This window comes from Euprymna scolopes, chromosome 23 (assembly GCF_053919585.1).
Source record: "Euprymna scolopes isolate OS-2025 chromosome 23, ASM5391958v1, whole genome shotgun sequence".
In the NCBI taxonomy this organism is placed as follows: Eukaryota; Metazoa; Mollusca; class Cephalopoda; order Sepiida; family Sepiolidae; genus Euprymna; species Euprymna scolopes.
Genome location: NC_136504.1, coordinates 76,974,574 through 76,999,071, shown reverse-complemented (window position 1 = coordinate 76,999,071; position 24,498 = coordinate 76,974,574). Strand labels below are relative to the sequence as shown.

At 20.4% G+C, this 24,498-nt stretch overlaps 1 protein-coding gene across 5 annotated transcripts in view; it reads left to right on the top strand.

Moving 5' to 3' along the window:
* LOC145246018 (enolase 4-like) overlaps positions 1-24,498 on the top strand; it is a 772,121-nt gene that overhangs the window by 647,059 nt on the left and 100,564 nt on the right. Inside the window, exon 13 of one of the 5 annotated variants that reach the window (XM_080107836.1) lies at positions 1,950-3,164. The exons of the other annotated variants lie outside the window; for them this stretch is intronic. Coding sequence (XP_079963962.1) covers positions 1,950-1,969 — 20 coding nt within the window. The 3' untranslated portion in view covers positions 1,970-3,164. Of the gene's footprint in view, positions 1-1,949; positions 3,165-24,498 lie in introns of those variants that run through there. 5 annotated transcript variants of the gene reach the window in all.

The following is a 24,498-nucleotide window of genomic DNA, read 5'->3' as shown; positions in this document are numbered from 1 at the left end:
GGGCGGCCACTGGCGCGTCGGCTTCCCCTTGCCAGTTTCCCGAACTTGTGCATTTCACCGCTAAATGAAATAGACATCAACAGATTCACCAGTCCACCTCTTCTCCTTCAACTTATTATTAACCACACCACCACATCACCGTCGCCATTAAAAGGCTTAATCAATGTTGCTTAAGCCAGCATTGGCCATCGCCGAAATAGCTTGAGCCTCCGTAATGGGGGGGGGTTTCACCTCAAACACACAAAAAAGGATTATAATTTCAGAAAGTATCTCCACTCCCGTTGCGCCTACTCTCCTGCCCAATCTGGAATCACTCAGCACCGAGAAATGAAGCTCGTTTTGTAGTTTCCAGCTTCACACGCACACAACATTATGCGAGAATGCACGTAATAAAATGCTGGCCGCCATCTTTGTTTTTCCTTTTCTCGGCCTGAACTCACTCGCTGAGCACCCACAATAAGACTTGCTGTTTTTTAGCTTCTAACCACAGTGACTTTTACAAATGAATTTAACGAAGTAAAGGAGACCACTTAGGATAACACAAACCAAAATAAATATACTTTTACAAATGAATTTAATGATGCAAGGGAAACCACTCAGGATATTACAACCGAAAACAAATATATTAATCCAACTTTAATTCCTTCAATAAATCCTAACCATTTCAGTGAACACATAGTCGATGAGAATAGACCAAACGAACTTCTACCTGATCCCTATGAGGGAGATATAGATAACAGCGACAGTCAAGCTAGCGAACAGACAAGTAACAGAACAACTGACAGTTATGAAAACAGAAATCCAAGGTACCCACTGAGACAGAGAAAACCACCCACTTATTTAAAAGATTACGTCACTAACAATAACATAAGTGATGAAGATGAAGAATGTATAAATTCTTGTGAAAATAAAACTATCCCTGCATCATATCGTGAAGCCATAAATTCACCGGAGGCTGATAAATGGAAATTGGCAATGGAGAAGGAGATGAATTCCTTAAAGGAAAACAATACTTTCACTCTGACAACCCTCCCCAAAAACAAAAATTTAGTTGGGGGGAAAATGAGTGTATAATATAAAAAAAGATGACAAAAATAACGAAGAATACAAAGCTAGATATGTTGGCAAGGGGTACAGTCAGATAAAGGACATAGACTACCATGAAACATATGCACCACAAAAATGACCACTATCCGAATTCTAATGTAATTTGCTGTGCAGTATGATTTGATAATTCACCAGATGGATGTCAAATCAGCATACCTAAACGCCAAAATAGACTCTGATATTTTCACCCAACAACCCGAAGGATTCATTGCTCCAGGCAATGATGGACTTGTTTGGAAATTAAACAAATCACTCTATGGCCTAAAACAGATCGGTAAAAATTGGAACGATCTACTGAGTAAAGAACTTTACAAGAAAAATTAATAAAATCACTATCGAGCCATGCATGTTTGAAAAAGTTGATAAAAATAAAAGAATTATTATTCGCGTATGGGTTGATGATATCTTGATTGCCGCAAATAACTTAGACACAGTAATGGAAGACCCTACTCAAACAAAAGTTTAACATGAAAGATTTAGGTAAAATCTCAAGATTTCTTGGTGTGGACTTCATAGTCAAACCAAATGAAATAGAAATGACTCAATGGACATATACTGAGAAAATATTAGAAAATTTTAATATGCTAGACTGCAAACCCAGATTTAACACCCTGTGAACAAAAATTAACTTTTTGTAAGGAAGCAAAGTCCTTTGATTCCACAAGGTACAGAGAGGCTATAGGAAGCTGGGTTTATTTATCAACTTGCACCAAACCTGATATTTCATGGGTCGTAAATAAATTATCACATTACAACCAAACGCCCACAATTGAACACTAGAATGCAGTGAAGCATGTATTCAGGTATCTGAAAGGGACTTTAAACTTTTGTTTATCTTTCAGGAAACGTGAAGGCGGCCTGAAGTTAACAGGATTTACCGATGCTGATTGGGGAAGCTCTGAAGACAGAAAAAGTATGTCGGGTTATTGTTTTTCCCTAAATGAAGAAGGACCTGTTATTGCCTGGAAAAGTAAAAAGCAGTTTACTGTAGCTTTATCTACATGTGAGGCTGAATATACGGTAATGACACCTGCCATACAGGAAGCACAATATCTACTGCAATTAATAAACGATATGAACAATACAAAAGAATGGAAGCAACAATATATTCTGACAACCAGAGCACAATCTGCATTGTAAAAAATTATCACTAATCAGTGGGTAAAACACATAGACATAAAATATCACTACATACGGGACAAAATAAACAATGATACAATCGAACTGAACTATGTGCCTACCGACAAAAATACGGCAGACTGATTCACAAAACCCTTGGCGAGGACCCGCATGAACTGTGTAAAATTAAAATTATCAGGATGTAAAGTTTAACGGGAGTGTTAAGGGAGTAAACCTTAGCATCCTGAGTTATCCCCCTTTGGTTTGAGGACTCTTCCCTTAAGGAGTCATGTTTCTTTCTTTCCGACGTTAACCTTCTTAAAATAAAGACGTTGATAATTCGTCTCCGCGTGTGGACTCTTCCTTCTTTTACTGATATCAATCGCCACATACATTTAACATAGTTTCGGGTCAGAGAGTTTTTTCTAAATTTTAGATAATCTTTCAAGGCAAAGCTGATCAAGAATATACCAACTTGGGGACTGTTTGTTTTGTAGTTTGGAAATTTTAGCTTGACACACACGCACACACATGCACACACCCACGCGCACGCACATACACACCTACACACACCCACACACTGTCCTTTATAAACTAGCACATTTGGCTGGGGCCATAAAAATAAAATAGAAGTTAAATAATGTGTGTAATTTCTATCTCTCTCCCATTCTCTCTGGTTGTATCGCTTTCCCCAATCCCCCCCTCCCCAACGCTTTCTTTGTACTTTGCCCATCTTATTCCTCTCTCTTTTGTAATGGATTGAAACTAAATAAATAAAATAATAATAATGCCATTCATTTACTGGAGTTAGATTCTTTTAAATGTAATATTTTAATCTCACATTTATTGCACGTGAACAATGCTGAGTGGAAAAGAACACAATGATATTCTTCATGAATGAAAACAAATGATGAATTAAAAATATATGATTGAAAAAATGAAGGAAATAAATGGAAAAAATGAATGAGAAAAAATGAATGAAAGAAACTGAATGAACAAATAAAAAATGAATGTAAAAATCCTAAGCATATATATATATGATGTAGTTCTGAGATTATCTTATTTAGTTTCTGACTTTTAGATAGAAATACATGCACAGAATTGCTGATTTATATCACTTATATGTAATACTATACTATTGTTATCATGTAATATTATAGTCCTGTTATCTGTAATACTATAATATTGTTACTATGCAATACTATAATATTGTTGTTGTGTAACACTATAGTTTTATTATTATGCAATACTATATTTTTGTTATATAATAATATGATATTGTTTTATATAATATGATAATGTTATTATGTAATACTATAAAAAGATTAATACTATGTAATATTGTACTATTGGTATTATGTTACACTATACTATTGGTATTACATAATACTATAATATTGTTAGTATGTAATGCTATAATATTGTTACTATGCAATACTATAATATTGTTAATAAATAATACTATTGCAATTATGTGATACCATGATGTTGTTGTATGTAATACTATAACAGTGTTATTATATAATACTATGTTATTGTTATTATGCAATACAATAGCAATGTTATTTTGCAACACTATAATATTGTTATTATGTAATATTATAAAATGGTTATTATGTAATACTATATTTTTGTTATTATGGTTCCCAGGCAATACCAAGTAGTTTTTCTTGTATAATGTAGTATAATAAAAGCTACGATTGTTTTTTTACTGGCCAATGCGACCGTTAAACATAGCTGCTCTATTCAAGATATTGAGCAATTTGTATTAATTAACTTATACCAATTACCAGATACTTACTGCATGATTACTACTGTCACTCATATGTAATATATAGTATAATAATAAATAAAATATAGTATAATAACAAATAAAATATTGTATATTAACAAATAAAATATAGTATAATAATAAATAAAATATAGTATAATAATAAACAAAATATAGTATAATAATAAATAAAATATAGTATAATAATAAATAAAATATAGTATAATAACAAATAAAATATAGTATAATAAGAAATAAAATATAGTATAACAACAAATAAAATATTGTATAATAACAAATAAAATATAGTATAATAATAAATAAAATATAGTATAATAACAAATAAAATATAGTATAATAATAAATAAAATATAGTATAATAATAAATAAAATATAGTATAATAACAAATAAAATATAGTATAATAACAAATAAAATATAGTATAATAATAAATAAAATATAGTATAATAATAAATAAAATATAGTATAATCACAAATAAAATATAGTATAATAATAAATAAAATATAGTATAATAATAAATAAAATATAGTATAATAACAAATAAAATATAGTATAATAACAAATAAAATATAGTATAATAATAAATAAAATATAGTATAATAACAAATAAGATATAGTATAATAACAAATAAAATATAGTTTAATAATAAATAAAATATAGTATAATAATAAATAAAATATAGTATAATAACAAATAAAATATTGTATAATAACAAATAAAATATAGTATAATAATAAATAAAATATAGTATAATAACAAATAAAATATATTATAATAATAAATAAAATATAGTATAACAACAAATAAAATATTATATAATAACAAATAAAATATAGTATAATAATAAATAAAATATAGTATAATAACAAATAAAATATAGTATAATAATAAATAAAATATAGTATAATAAAAAATAAAATATAGTATAATAACAAATAAAATATAGTATAATAATAAATAAAATATAGTATAATAACAAATAAAATATAGTATAATAACAAATAAAATATAGTATAATAACAAATAAAATATAGTATAACAACAAATAAAATATAGTATAATAATAAATAAAATATAGTATAATAATAAAAAAATATAGTATAATAACAAATAAAATATAGTATAATAACAAATAAAATATAGTATAATAATAAATAAAATATAGTATAATGATAAATAAAATATAGTATAATAATAAAGAAAATATAGTAGAATAACAAATAAAATAAAGTATAATGACAAATAAAATATAGTAAATTAACAAATAAAATATAGTATAATAACAAATAAAATATAGTATAATAACAAATAAAATAAAGTATAATAACAAATAAAATATAGTATAATACCAAATAAAATATAGTATAATAACAAATAAAATATAGTATAATAACAAATAAAATATAGTATAATAACAAATAAAATATAGTATAATAACAAATAAAATAAAGTATAATAAAAAATAAAATAAAGTATAATAACAAATAAAATATAGTATAATAACAAATAAAATATAGTATAATAACAAATAAAATATAGTATAATAACAAATAAAATATAGTATAATAACAAATAAAATATAGTATAATAACAAATAAAATATAGTATAACAACAAATAAAATATAGTATAATAATAAATAAAATATAGTATAATAACAAATAAAATATAGTATATTAACAAATATATATAGTATAATAATAAATAAAATATAGTATAACAACAAATACAATATAGTATAATAAACAATAAAATAAAGTATAATAACAAATAAAATATAGTATAATAACAAATAAAATATAGTATAAAAACAAATAAAATAAAGTATAATAACAAATAAAATATAGTATAATAATAAATAAAATATAGTATAATACCAAATAAAATATAGTATAATAACAAAAAAATATAGTATAATAAGAAATAAAAAATAGTATAATAATAAATAAAACACAATATAATTACAAATAAAATATAGTATAATAACAAATAAAATATAGTATAACAAATAAAATATAGTATAATAACAAATAAAATATAGTATAATAACAAATAAAATATAGTATAATAACAAATAAAATATAGTATAACAATAAATAAAATATAGTATAATAATAAACAAAATATAGTATAATAACAAATAAAATATAGTATAATAACAAATAAAATATAGTATAATAACAAATAAAATATAGTATAATAACAAATAAAATACAGTATAATAACAAATAAAATATAGTATAACAACAAATAAAATATAGTATAATAATAAATAAAATATAGTATAATAACAAATAAAATATAGTATATTAACAAAAAAATATAGTATAATAATAAATAAAATATAGTATAATTACAAATAAAATATAGTATAATAACAAATACAATATAGTATAATAATAAATAAAATATAGTATAATAACACATAAGATATAGTATAATAATAAATAAAATATAGTATAATAAGAAATAAAAGATCGTATAATTATAAATAAAACATAATATAATAACAAATAAAATATAGTATAATAACAAATAAAATATAGTATAATAACAAATAAAATATAGTATAATAACAAATAAAATATAGTATAATAATAAATAAAATATAGTATAATAAGAAATAAAATATAGTATAATAACAAATAAAATATAGTATAATTATAAATAAAACATAATATAATAACAAATAAAATATAGTATAATAACAAATAAAATATAGTATAATAACAAATAAAATATAATATAATTATAAATAAAACATAATATAATAAGAAATAAAATATAGTATAATAACAAATAAAATATAGTATAATAACGAATAAAATATAGTATAATAACAAATAAAATATAGTATAATAAGAAATAAAATATAGTATAATAAAAAATAATAAAATATTGTATATTAACAAATAAAATATAGTATAATAATAAATAAAATATAGTATAATAATAAACAAAATATAGTATAATAATAAATAAAATATAGTATAATAATAAATAAAATATAGTATAATAATAAATAAAATATAGTATAATAACAAATAAAATATAGTATAATAATAAATAAAATATAGTATAATAACAAATAAAATATAGTATAATAATAAATAAAATATAGTATGACAACAAATAAAATATAGTATAATAACAAATAAAATATAGTATAATAACAAATAAAATATAGTATAACAACAAATAAAATATAGTATAATAATAAATAAAATATAGTATAATAATAAAAAAATATAGTATAATAACAAATAAAATATAGTATAATAACAAATAAAATATAGTATAATAATAAATAAAATATAGTATAATGATAAATAAAATATAGTATAATAATAAAGAAAATATAGTAGAATAACAAATAAAATAAAGTATAATGACAAATAAAATATAGTAAATTAACAAATAAAATATAGTATAATAACAAATAAAATATAGTATAATAACAAATAAAATAAAGTATAATAACAAATAAAATATAGTATAATACCAAATAAAATATAGTATAATAACAAATAAAATATAGTATGATAACAAATAAAATATAGTATAATAACAAATAAAATATAGTATAATAACAAATAAAATAAAGTATAATAAAAAATAAAATAAAGTATAATAACAAATAAAATATAGTATAATAACAAATAAAATATAGTATAATAACAAATAAAATATAGTATAATAACAAATAAAATATAGTATAATAACAAATAAAATATAGTATAATAACAAATAAAATATAGTATAACAACAAATAAAATATAGTATAATAATAAATAAAATATAGTATAATAACAAATAAAATATAGTATATTAACAAATATATAGTATAATAATAAATAAAATATAGTATAACAACAAATACAATATAGTATAATAACAAATAAAATAAAGTATAATAACAAATAAAATATAGTATAATAACAAATAAAATATAGTATAAAAACAAATAAAATAAAGTATAATAACAAATAAAATATAGTATAATAATAAATAAAATATAGTATAATACCAAATAAAATATAGTATAATAACAAAAAAATATAGTATAATAAGAAATAAAAAATAGTATAATAATAAACAAAACACAATATAATTACAAATAAAATATAGTATAATAACAAATAAAATATAGTATAACAAATAAAATATAGTATAATAAAAAATAAAATAAAGTATAATAACAAATAAAATATAGTATAATAACAAATAAAATATAGTATAATAACAAATAAAATATAGTATAATAACAAATAAAATATAGTATAACAATAAATAAAATATAGTATAATAATAAACAAAATATAGTATAATAACAAATAAAATATAGTATAATAACAAATAAAATATAGTATAATAACAAATAAAATATAGTATAATAACAAATAAAATACAGTATAATAACAAATAAAATATAGTATAACAACAAATAAAATATAGTATAATAATAAATAAAATATAGTATAATAACAAATAAAATATAGTATATTAACAAAAAAATATAGTATAATAACAAATAAAATACAGTATAATAACAAATAAAATATAGTATAACAACAAATAAAATATAGTATAATAATAAATAAAATATAGTATAATAACAAATAAAATATAGTATATTAACAAAAAAATATAGTATAATAATAAATAAAATATAGTATAATTACAAATAAAATATAGTATAATAACAAATACAATATAGTATAATAATAAATAAAATATAGTATAATAACACATAAGATATAGTATAATAATAAATAAAATATAGTATAATAAGAAATAAAAGATCGTATAATTATAAATAAAACATAATATAATAACAAATAAAATATAGTATAATAACAAATAAAATATAGTATAATAACAAATAAAATATAGTATAATAACAAATAAAATATAGTATAATAATAAATAAAATATAGTATAATAAGAAATAAAATATAGTATAATAACAAATAAAATATAGTATAATTATAAATAAAACATAATATAATAACAAATAAAATATAGTATAATAACAAATAAAATATAGTATAATAACAAATACAATATAATATAATTATAAATAAAACATAATATAATAAGAAATAAAATATAGTATAATAACAAATAAAATATAGTATAATAACGAATAAAATATAGTATAATAACAAATAAAATATAGTATAATAAGAAATAAAATATAGTATAATAAAAAATAATAAAATATTGTATATTAACAAATAAAATATAGTATAATAATAAATAAAATATAGTATAATAATAAACAAAATATAGTATAATAATAAATAAAATATAGTATAATAATAAATAAAATATAGTATAATAATAAATAAAATACAGTATAATAACAAATAAAATATAGTATAATAATAAATAAAATATAGTATAATAACAAATAAAATATAGTATAATAATAAATAAAATATAGTATAACAACAAATAAAATATTGTATAATAACAAATAAAATATAGTATAATAATAAATAAAATATAGTATAATAACAAAAAAAATATAGTATAATAATAAATAAAATATAGTATAATAATAAATAAAATATAGTATAATAACAAATAAAATATAGTATAATAACAAATAAAATATAGTATAATAATAAATAAAATATAGTATAATAATAAATAAAATATAGTATAATCACAAATAAAATATAGTATAATAATAAATAAAATATAGTATAATAATAAATAAAATATAGTATAATAACAAATAAAATATAGTATAATAACAAATAAAATATAGTATAATAATAAATAAAATATAGTATAATAACAAATAAGATATAGTATAATAACAAATAAAATATAGTTTAATAATAAATAAAATATAGTATAATAATAAATAAAATATAGTATAATAACAAATAAAATATTGTATAATAACAAATAAAATATAGTATAATAATAAATAAAATATAGTATAATAACAAATAAAATATATTATAATAATAAATAAAATATAGTATAACAACAAATAAAATATTATATAATAACAAATAAAATATAGTATAATAATAAATAAAATATAGTATAATAACAAATAAAATATAGTAAAATAATAAATCAAATATAGTATAATAATAAATAAAATATAGTATAATAACAAATAAAATATAGTATAATAACAAATAAAATATAGTATAATAATAAATAAAATATAGTATAATAATAAATAAAATATAGTATAATAACAAATAAAATATAGTATAATAATAAATAAAATATAGTATAATAATAAATAAAATATAGTATAATAACAAATAAAATATAGTATAATAATAAATAAAATATAGTATAATAACAAATAAAATATAGTATAATAACAAATAAAATATAGTATAATAACAAATAAAATATAGTATAACAACTAATAAAATATAGTATAATAATAAATAAAATATAGTATAATAATAAAAAAATATAGTATAATAACAAATAAAATATAGTATAATAACAAATAAAATATAGTATAATAATAAATAAAATATAGTATAATGATAAATAAAATATAGTATAATAATAAAGAAAATATAGTAGAATAACAAATAAAATAAAGTATAATGACAAATAAAATATAGTAAATTAACAAATAAAATATAGTATAATAACAAATAAAATATAGTATAATAACAAATAAAATAAAGTATAATAACAAATAAAATATAGTATAATACCAAATAAAATATAGTATAATAACAAATAAAATATAGTATAATAACAAATAAAATATAGTATAATAACAAATAAAATATAGTATAATAACAAATAAAATAAAGTATAATAAAAAATAAAATAAAGTATAATAACAAATAAAATATAGTATAATAACAAATAAAATATAGTATAATAACAAATAAAATATAGTATAATAACAAATAAAATATAGTATAATAACAAATAAAATATAGTATAATAACAAATAAAATATAGTATAACAACAAATAAAATATAGTATAATAATAAATAAAATATAGTATAATAACAAATAAAATATAGTATATTAACAAATATATATAGTATAATAATAAATAAAATATAGTATAACAACAAATACAATATAGTATAATAACAAATAAAATAAAGTATAATAACAAATAAAATATAGTATAATAACAAATAAAATATAGTATAAAAACAAATAAAATAAAGTATAATAACAAATAAAATATAGTATAATAATAAATAAAATATAGTATAATACCAAATAAAATATAGTATAATAACAAATAAAATATAGTATAATAAGAAATAAAAATAGTATAATTACAAATAAAAGATAGTATAATAACAAATAAAATATAGTATAATAATAAATAAAATATAGTATAATAACAAATAAAAAATAGTATAATAACAAATAAAATATAGTATAATAACAAATAAAATATAGTATAATAACAAATAAAATATAGTATAATAACAAATAAAATATAGTATAATAACAAATAAAATATAGTATAATAAGAAATAACATATATTATAATAACAAATAAAGTATAGTATAATAACAAATAACATATAGTATAATTACAAATAAAATAAAGTATAATAACAAATAAAATATATTATAATAACAAATAAGATATATTATAATAACAAATAAACTATAGTATAATAACAAATAAAATATAGTATAATAATAAAATATAGTATAATAACAAATAAAATATAGTATAACAACAAATAAAATATAGTATAATAATAAATAGAATATAGTATAATAACAAAAAAATATAGTATAATAAAGAATAAAATATAGTATAATAATAAATAACATATAGTATAATAACAAGTAAAATATAGTATAATAACAAATAAAATATAGTAAAATAACAAATAAAATATAGTATAATAACAAATAAAATATAGTATAATAACAAATAAAATATAGTATAACCACAAATAAAATATAGTATAATAACGAATAAAATATAGTATAATAATAAAATATAGTATAATAACAAATAAAATATAGTATAACAACAAATAAAATATAGTATAATAATAAATAAAATATAGTATAATAAGAAATAAAATATAGTATAATTATAAATAACACATAATATAATAACAAATAAAATATAGTATAATAACAAATAAAAAATGGTATAATAACAAATATACTATAGTATAATAACAAATAAAATATAGTATAATAATAAATAAAATATAGTATAATAAGAAATAAAATATAGTATAATTATAAATAACACATAATATAATAACAAATAAAATATAGTATAATAACAAATAAACTATAGTATAATAACAAATAAAATATAGTATAATAATAAATAAAATATAGTATAATAAGAAATAAAATATAGTATAATTATAAATAAAACATAATAAAATAACAAATAAAATATAGTATAATAACAAATAAAATATAGTATAATAACAAATAAAATATAGTATAATAACAAATACAATATAGTATAATAATAAATAAAATATAGTATAATAAGAAATAAAATATAGTATAATAACAAATAAAATATAGTATAATAATAAATAAAACATAATATAATAACAAATAAAATATAGTATAATAACAAATAAAATATAGTATAATAACAAATAAAATATAGTATAATTATAAATAAAACATAATATAATAACAAAGAAAATATAGTATAATAACAAATAAAATATAGTATAATAACGAATAAAATATAGTATAATAACAAATAAAATATAGTATAATAACAAATAAAATATAGTATAATAATAAATAAAATATAGTATAACAACAAATAAAATATAGTATAATAACAAATAAAATATAGTATAATAACAAATAAAATATAGTATAATAATAAATAAAATATAGTATAACAACAAATAAAATATAATATAATAACAAATAAAATATAGTATAATAACAAATAAATATAGTATAACAACAAATAAAATATAGTATAATAACAAATAAAATATAGTATAATAACAAATAAAATATAGTATAATAATAAATAACATATAGTATAATTACTAATAAAATATAGTATAATAACAAATAAAATATAGTATAATAATAAATAAAATATAGTATAATAACAAAAAAAATATAGTATAATAACAAATAAAATATAGTATAATAACAAATAAAATATAGTATAATAACAAATAAAATATAGTATAATAACAAATAAAATATAGTGTAATAACAAATAAAATATAGTATAATAACAAATAAAATATAGAATAATAACAAATAAAATATAGTATAATAAGAAATAACATATATTATAATAACAAATAAAATATAGTATAATAACAAATAACATATAGTATAATTACAAATAAAATAAAGTATAATAACAAATACAATATATTATAATAACAAATAAAATATATTATAATAACAAATAAACTATAGTATAATAACAAATAAAATATAGTATAATAATAAAAATATAGTCTAATAACAAATAAAATATACTATAATAACAAATAAAATATAGTATAATAACAAATAAAATATATTATAATAACAAATAAACTATAGTATAATAACAAATAAAATATAGTATAATAATAAAAATATAGTCTAATAACAAATAAAATATATTATAATAACAAATAAACTATAGTATAATAACAAATATAATATATTATAATAACAAATAAACTATAGTATAATAACAAATAAAATATAGTATAATAACAAATAAAATATAGTATAATAACAAATAAAATATAGTATAATAATAAATAACATATAGTATAATAACAAGTAAAATATAGTATAATAACAAATAAAATATAGTATAATAACAAATAAAATATAGTATAATAACAAATAAAATATAGTATAATAACAAATACAATATAGTATAATAATAAATAAAATATAGTATAATAATAAATAAAATATAGTATAATAACAAATAAAATATAGTATAATAATAAATAAAACATAATATAATAACAAATAAAATATAGTATAATAACAAATAAAATATAGTATAATAACAAATAAAATATAGTATAATTATAAATAAAACATAATATAATAACAAAGAAAATATAGTATAATAACAAATAAAATATAGTATAATAACGAATAAAATATAGTATAATAACAAATAAAATATAGTATAATAACAAATAAAATATAGTATAATAATAAATAAAATATAGTATAACAACAAATAAAATATAGTATAATAACAAATAAAATATAGTATAATAACAAATAAAATATAGTATAATAATAAATAAAATATAGTATAACAACAAATAAAATATAATATAATAACAAATAAAATATAGTATAATAACAAATAAATATAGTATAACAACAAATAAAATATAGTATAATAACAAATAAAATATAGTATAATAACAAATAAAATATAGTATAATAATAAATAACATATAGTATAATTACAAATAAAATATAGTATAATAACAAATAAAATATAGTATAATAATAAATAAAATATAGTATAATAACAAATAAAATATAGTATATTAACAAATAAAATATAGTATAATAACAAATAAAATATAGTATAATAACAAATAAAATATAGTATAATAACAAATAAAATATAGTGTAATAACAAATAAAATATAGTATAATAACAAATAAAATATAGAATAATAACAAATAAAATATAGTATAATAAGAAATAACATATATTATAATAACAAATAAAATATAGTATAATAACAAATAACATATAGTATAATTACAAATAAAATAAAGTATAATAACAAATACAATATATTATAATAACAAATAAAATATATTATAATAACAAATAAACTATAGTATAATAACAAATAAAATATAGTATAATAATAAAAATATAGTCTAATAACAAATAAAATATACTATAATAACAAATAAAATATAGTATAATAACAAATAAAATATATTATAATAACAAATAAACTATAGTATAATAACAAATAAAATATAGTATAATAATCAAAATATAGTATAACAACAAATAAAATATATTATAATAACAAATAAACTATAGTATAATAACAAATAAAATATAGTATAATAACAAATAAAATATAGTATAATAACAAATAAAATATAGTATAATAATAAATAACATATAGTATAATAACAAGTAAAATATAGTATAATAACAAATAAAATATAGTATAATAACAAATAAAATATAGTATAATAACAAATAAAATATAGTATAATAACAAATAAAATATAGTATAACCACAAATAAAATATAGTATAATAACAAATAAAATATAGTATAATAATAAAATATAGTATAATAACAAATACAATATAGTATAACAACAAATAAAATATAGTATAATAATAAATAAAATATAGTATAATAACAAATAAAAAATGGAATAATAACAATTAAACTATAGTATAATAACAAATAAAACATAGTATAATAATAAATAAAATATAGTATAATAAGAAATAAAATATAGTATAATTATAAATAACACATAATATAATAACAAATAAAATATAGTATAATAACAAATAAAATATAGTATAATAATAAATAAAATATAGTATAATAAGAAATAAAATATAGTATAATTATAAATAAAACATAATATAATAACAAATAAAATATAGTATAATAAAAAATAAAATATAGTATAATAACAAATAAAATATAGTATAATAACAAATAAAATATAGTATAATAACAAATACAATATAGTATAATAATAAATAAAATATAGTATAATAAGAAATAAAATATAGTATAATAACAAATAAAATATAGTATAATAATAAATAAAACATAATATAATAACAAATAAAATATAGTATAATAACAAATAAAATACAGTATAATAACAAATACAATATAGTATAATTATAAATAAAACATAATATAATAACAAAGAAAATATAGTATAATAACAAATAAAATATAGTATAATAACGAATAAAATATAGTATAATAACAAATAAAATATAGTATAATAACAAATAAAATATAGTATAATAATAAATAAAATATAGTATAATAATAAATAACAGATAGTATAATTACAAATAAAATATAGTATAATAACAAATAAAATATAGTATAATAATAAATAAAATATAGTATAATAACAAATAAAATATAGTATAATAACAAATAAAATATAGTATAATAACAAATAAAATATAGTATAATAAGAAATAATATATAGTATAATAACAAATAAAATATAGTATAATAACAAAACAAATATAGTATAATAACAAATAAAATATCGTATAATAAGAAAAAACATATAGTATAATAACAAATAAAATATAGTATAATAATAAATAAAATATAGTATAATAATAAATAAAATATAGTATAATAACAAATAAAATATATTATAATAACAAATAAAATAAAGTATAATAACAAATAACATAAAGTATAATCACAAATAAAATATAGTATAATAGCAAATAAAATATAGTATAATTACAAATAAAATATAGCATAATAACAAATAAAATATAGTATAATAACAAATAAAATATAGTATAATAACAAATAAAATATAGCATAAAAACAAATAAAATATAGTATAATAACAAATGAAATATAGTATAATAACAAATAAAATATAGCATAATAACAAATAAAATATAGTATAATAACAAATGAAATATAGTATAATTACAAATAAAATATAGTATAATAACAAATAAAATATAGTATAATAACAAATAACATAAAGTATAATCACAAATAAAATATAGCATAATAACAAATAAAATATAGCATAATAACAAATAAAATATAGCATAATAACAAATAAAATATTGCATAATAACAAATAAAATATAGTATAATAACAAATAAAATACAGTATAATCATAAATAAAATATAGTATAATAAAAAATAAAATATAGTATAATAACAAATAAAATATAGTATAATAACAAATAAAATATAGTATAATAACAAATAAAATATAGTATAATTACAAATAAAACATAATATAATAACAAATAAAATATAGTATTATAACAAACAAAATATAGGATAATAACAAATAAAATATAGTATAATAACAAATAAAATAAAGTATAACAAATGAAATATAGTATGATAACAAATAAAATATAGTTTTATAACAAATAAAATATAGTATAATAACAAATAAAATATAGTATAATTACAAATAAAATATAGTATAATAACAAATAAAATACAGTATAATAACAAATAAAATATAGTATAATAATAAATAACATATAGTATATTAAAAATAAAATATAGTATAATAATAAATAAAATATAGTATAATAATAAATAAAATATAGTATAATAACAAATAAAATCTATTATAATAACAAATAAAATAAAGTATAATCACAAATAAAATATAGTATAATAGCAAATAAAATATAGCATAATAACAAATAAAATATAGCATAATACCAAATAACATAAAGTATAATAACAAAAAAATATATAGTATAATAGCAAATAAACTATAGCATAATAATAAAAAAATATAGTATAATAATAAATAAAATATAGCATACTAACAAATAAAATATAGTATAATAACAAATAAAATAAAGTATAATAACAAATAAAATATAGTATAATAACAAATAAAATATAGTATAATAACAAATACAATATAGTATAATAACAAATAACATAAAGTATAATAACAAATAAAATATAGCATAATAACAAATAAAATATAGCATAATAACAAATAAAATATTGCATAATAACAAATAAAATATAGTATAATAACAAATAAAATATAGTATAATAACAAATAAAATACAGTATAATAATAAATAAAATATAGTATAATAAAAAATAAAATATAGTATACAAATAAAATATAGTATAATAACAAATAAAATATAGTATAATAACAAATAAAATATAGTATAATTACAAATAAAACATAATATAATAACAAATAAAATATAGTATTATAACAAATAAAATATAGTATAATAACAAATAAAATATAGTATAATACAAATAAAATAAAGTATAACAAATAAAATATAGTATGATAACAAATAAAATATAGTATGATAACAAATAAAATATAGTATAATAACAAATATAATATAGTATAATTACAAATAAAATATAGTATAATAACAACTAAAATAAAGTATATAAACAAATAAAATATAGTATAATAACAAATAAAATATAGTATAATAACAAATAAAATATAGTATAATAATAAATTAAATATAGTATAATAATAAATAAAATATAGTATAATAACAAATAAAATATAATATAATAACAAATATCAAAAAAATTCTTTGGTCTGGGGAACATTGCATGTCAAGGTATTTGCTTTATCGAGAATATTTAACACTATTTAATTATCATACATAACATATATAAATATTACTGCTAAGATTAGCAAATATTACTGTTATGATTAACAAATATTACTGTAGGGATAAGCAAATGTTTCTGTTATGATTAACCAAAATTACTGCTACGATTAGCAAATATTACTGTTTTGATTACCAAATATTACTCTTATGATTAGCAAATTTTACTGTTATGGGTAGCAAATAATACTGTTATGATTTGCAAATATTACTGTTATGATTAGCAAATATTGCTGCTACGATTAGCAAATATTACCGCTAGGATAAGCAAATATTAGTGTTATGATTAGCAAATATTACTGTTATTATTAAAAAAAATTACTCTTATGATTAGCAAATATTACTGTTATGATTAAAAAATATTACTGTTATGATTAGCAACTATTACTGTTTAGATTAGCAAATATTACTGTTATGATAAGCAAATATTACTGTTATGATAAGCAAATATTACTGTTATGATTAACAAATGTTACTCTTATGATTAGCAAATATTACTGTTATGATTAGCACATATTAGTGCTATGATTAACAAATATTAGTGTTATGATTAGCAAATATTACTGTTATGTTTAGCAAATATTACTGCTACGATTAGCAAATATTACTCTTATGATTAACAAATATTCCTGTTATGATTAACAAATATTACTGTAATGATTAACAAATATTACTGCTACGATTAGTAAATATGACTGTTATGATTGGCAAATATTACTGCTATGATTAGCAAATATGAGTGCTAAGATAAGTAAATACTACTGTTATGATTAGCAAATATTACTCTTATGGTAAACAAATATTACTGTTATGATTAGCAAATATTACTGTTATGATTAGCATACATTACTGTAATAATTAGCAAATATTACTGTTATGATTACCTAATATTAATGTTCAGATTTACAAATATTACTGTTATGATTAGCAAATATAACTGTTACGATTAGCAAATATTACTGTTATGATTAGCAAATATTACTTTTACGATTAACAAATATTACTGGTATGATTAGCAGATATTACTGTAATGATTAGCAAATATTATTGTTATGATAACCAAATATTACTGTTATGATTAGCAAATATTACTGTTTAGATTAGCAAATATTTCTGCTACGATTAGCATATATTACTGTTATGATTAGAAAATATTACTGTTATGATTAGCAAATATTACTGCTACGATTATAGCTGAGCAGCTTAAATCAAAATTGATGAAGAATCGTATATTTTGGTAAGCAAGCATTAAACTTGGCACGATTGCTCACAATGGTCTACTCTTCCGAAAAAACTTTTGGGCCACTCCAAAAATTCAAGATGGCCGCTATTTTTCAATATAGCGGCCACGGATGGTAAAATTTATCATTTTCTGAACTAAATGCTTAATTTTTGACCGATTTCCACATATTATATATCAATTTATATGTTTCTGATGTCAACAAAGCTATTTCTGACGACAAAATAAAGATTTAACACCACTTGCGTGTAATAAAGGCTATATTTTACACACTTATGTCAGTTTATCCCGCATTTTTCTCTTCTTGTTCTTGTGTTTTCATCAGGATTCACACGTTCAACACTCGCAATTGCAGCTGCATAAATTTGTACATGGAAGGCCGAATTTATAGCATTTGCATCTTCCAATGCATTGTGTCTTGCATCCGCATTTTGTTAGTTCCTTGCAGCTTTCTGCAACTGGCGGAAGTGTTGTCCAAAATATCTTCCATGTATTGCCGTGCTTCTTCCACCCCCACTCGCCAGGACTATCAATTTCCATGTGACAGCATGTTGCTTGACTCCAAATGCACCCTGCTTGATATGTTGCATGCTTTGCGTGTTCAGTTAAAGCTGCTTTAGTTGAAGGTATGGAGTCGTAGGGTCTCTGTTTACGAGCAAACATGTCCAATCTTACAGCATCTATTTCTGTGAGGGAGGTAGATCTGTCATACATTGTGATGACAAACTGGTCAATAACTGATTGGTCCTCACTTGTTATGACTCGTGGATGACTGCTCAGCTTGACAAATACGTCCGTCACATCAGGTAAAACATTCCATGTCTGAAATGCTGTCTTTTTATATCGAAAGGCTGACACATTGTCACAACCAGTAAAGGCATGGAAAAAGGACAAGCCTTTTGCTTTTTCAGGGCCAAGTACGCTGATGACTTCATGTACTGGAATAAACCTTGTGTCATTTCCTTGACCAAATTCAATGAACATTGCCTCCAGGCCTAACTCTTTCAAGACTGGAAATACAGTGATGGCAACGACAAGGACATCCGTGTCATTAGCTTTCAGCAGTTCTGTTTTGTAACCATGATTAACTGCATGTTTTGCATGTACAAACATCCTTGTGTCTGATTCCTCATGGTTGCAAGGTGCTAGTCCTTCAAAACTGATATTCTGATTGCTAACAACATCTGCAACTCTGGTGATTACCACGAGATTTTCATGATCCTGTGCTAGTGAAGTGATTCTATCAGCCAGAAACTTGAAGAGAGCTGCTTTATTGTCATCATCCCTCAAGAAATTTCGCCAGTTGGGAGGGAGCTTGCCGTTGTGGGTTACCCGACGCTTTGCACCTTGTCCACGTTTTGTCCGTGTTTCAGCTTTCAAACTTGTTGGTAAGTAAACATCAAAAACAATGTCAGTCCTCTCGTATGCTGAACTGAATTTCAGCACCTTTGGAAAAAAATCAAGCTGTGCATACTCTTCGAAGGTTTTTGATTTGCAGGGTGGTCTTGTGTTTACCAATGCTGAACCATCAATGATGATGACTGACACATGTGGAACTGAATCTGGACATGTAACTTTGGACTGAAGAAGCAATGCAAGTTGAGACTTTGTACCACTGTAGAGGCTTCCATTTTCACTGAACGATGCAGGAAAGGACTGGTTCTCATGTTTAAAAAATTCCATCAGATTGGCAAGATATGAATAGTTTAGAGAATAAGCATCTTTCAAACTTTTATGTTTGGCATCAGTCACTGCTGCTTCTTGTGTCTGGTCAAAGAAATCTATGTTGTTCCTTTTGATTTTGGAATAGAAAGCAGCCCGGTTTCCTCCCTCTAAGGTCTTCATGAACTCTTTAAAGTGAGTCCTGCCATTCCCCTAGTGCATGCGAACAGCTTCAGCTGCGGTTTCCGATGCTATAATCTTTGTATATAGGTGATTCTTCTTGAAATGGATTGCCCATTTCATTGATGACAGCCGTGAGCTTTGTTACTTTGCCATAGAAAGCTTTCTGGGATTGACTTGTTTGTTCTCTGTGTTTCATGTTTTCAGTATCATCCTTGTTCGATGACTGTGCTTCATATTCTTCAGTAAGACGACTCACTTCTGGCCCTGCTACCATCCATCTTCGTAGTGCTGAAGGATCCTCTGTCACACCTACGACCCCACCCTCTCCTTTGATGATTGCATTGTGGCAACTGAGTGGGCTTGTTCTCGGAGGAGAGGTAGAATTGATGTAATGCTCACTTTGAAATCTAAACCTCTCTTCTCAGAAGCATGGTGTGCCGACCAGGTTGTGTTAATGTCATCATCAATGGTTTGTGTCAGATGAACATTTTCTAGCCACTGAAATTCATTTGCTAACAAAAGCCTGGGAAAGTCAATATCGACACTTGTAGGATATTCGAACTCTGGAAGCGACGGAGTCTTGTTCTTTAGATATGCAGGATGAATGTTTGTGAAAGATTCTGGAAGTTCAGGCACCCGTTTTATACTATGATTTTTGATCATAAGTGGCTCACGCAGTTCACCATCACTGTCAGACGTTGGATGTTGAAATAGTGAGATACTGGTACCATGAAAGGATGTTGTAGCTGTTGTTGCAGACGGATTGTGATCTATATTGTCCATAGCTGATGTGGTAAAAAGACCTTTCCTAAGTTCTGTAGGGCACACAACACCCTCTTCAGTGTACCTGTCAACAACGGCATCACCCAATTGAGCAGATATTTCAAGCACCCTGTCATATGAAATGCTTACTCCATGGTTATGTAACAGTTCCACAAGTCCTCGTTTTTGTGTTGTCCCATACAAAGATAGGCCCATAAAGATGGGAAAGGGAGTCTCACGATTGTGCGAATGTCTGAATGTGGATGAATTACTTTTGTGGCTGTAGCAGTTGTACTGCAGGAGATGAGCTACAGCCAAGTCTGTCTTTGATGAACCTAATTCCAGTTGCGACTTGATATCGACGCCGTGCTCCACCATACAAACAAATTGTTGTAGTGATTGAGGAATAGAATTTCCCACTGAGTCTGCACGGAATCTACCATTAAATTTCCATTCATGAGCAAGCATGTGTCTTCGCAAAATACTAGCAGCTTTGTTGAGTATAACAGCATCAGAAAATTCTGAAGCTTTTGACAAGATTGACCCTGTATCCTCTGTAAAGGACAAGATAACATCTCTCCCACTCTTGTGAGCTTCAAGTGCTGGTATATCTGACAAAAGCTTCTCTTTCAGTCTTGTTGAGTGAACATATGAGGCAAGTTCATGCAGTTCCAACTGTTCAAGTCGTTGCTTATACACTGCAAGTTTAAACACAACTGGTGCATCACTGTTCGTATTAGTTTCAACTATGTAAGCAAAAAGCTCTGAATATACCAATGGATGGATTCCTTTTTTCTGAGAATCTTCATTTTCCTGTTTTTGTAGAGCAGCAAGGTGACATCTTTCCCTGTTGTAAAGAGTTGTTAAACAATCTTTATGATACTTCAACTCTTGTGCAATGGCATCACCAGCACTCAATCGGGCAAGAATTTTACATTCACCTAGAGTTGTGGCACATTCATTGAGCTTACTGCTGAGCCCCATTGTCATGACTTCACGTCTTTGTCCATCATCTAGAAATTCTTTGTCGCAGATGAAACATTATTCTGGCTTTAAACTCTCTTCGAGTCTTTGAACAACTCTTGTCAGTATGTTCCTGAGCGTCAGATGCCCTTTTCCTGGCCCGATCAAGTTCGGTATTTTTGAACAAAGCATGGCAACTCTGATGGTACTGAGCATTGTTTTGCCGCAATGTATCTTCAATACCATCACCTTCATCGAGCCTAGAAGGATTAATAATCATGGGCATCTGACAGAGTTCTTGAAAAAGAGGAATATTTGTTGCCAGCATTGAATATCCATCTGATTTACTGCGACCTGGAATGGGACTACTGAGATCCTCTCCGGTTTTATCTATCTGACATAGGCAGCATTTGCTCCAATCAGTTTTCACATTTGACGTCTTCTCAATAGACATTCTGTAAATGTTATTGGCTTCAGGCCGAGGGTTTATCCTTTTACCACCTGTAACCACAGTTACCGAATATATTTTGACACATTCAGATATAGGATACAACTAGGTTCAGAAAGGTAGGTTCCCTACACCTAGCCCGATCGTTCTTCCAGTATCATTTAAGTCCCGTGCGATCTGTACACCATCCAGGTAACTATAGCCCCGTTACCTTTGGCTCGGCTCTCCCGCGCTGGCATATCCTGTCAATTCAGGTGTAGCTATCTAACAGACTGAACATTATTTTGTCCATGGGGTTTATTAGACAGCATTTGGGACACTGAAACATGAACAGTGTGTCCGTAATCAGTTGATACTGGACCCCATGCTGAGTTTAACAGCAGTGATGTCACCGTTATGCCCCGGTTGTGTTATGACAATCACTCTCTTACATATGACATATTATAAGAATGAGCTGAAAGGATTAATTTTTATAACTAATACATTCAGCTCACTTGGGGAATTGAATATCAAGTCAACGATTTGGTTTAATGGCAATAAAAGGCAAAAATTGGCAATCTTTGCTTAAATTAATCTCATATATGTGCCTTTGTCGATTGTAGGACTAATTTATTGGATATTTTTGTGTCATTTACTGCTTTCCCATCCCCTAAAACATATAATTTGACTCAAAAATTGTGAAAATCGGTTAGATACTTGGTAAACTAACAATATTGGATTTCAGAATGGTGGCCATCTTGGATTTTTTGAGTAGCCCAAACGTTTTGTCGGAAGAGTAGACCATTGTGAGCAATCGTGCCAAGTTTCATGCTTGCTTACCAAAATGAACGATTTTTCCTTAATCTG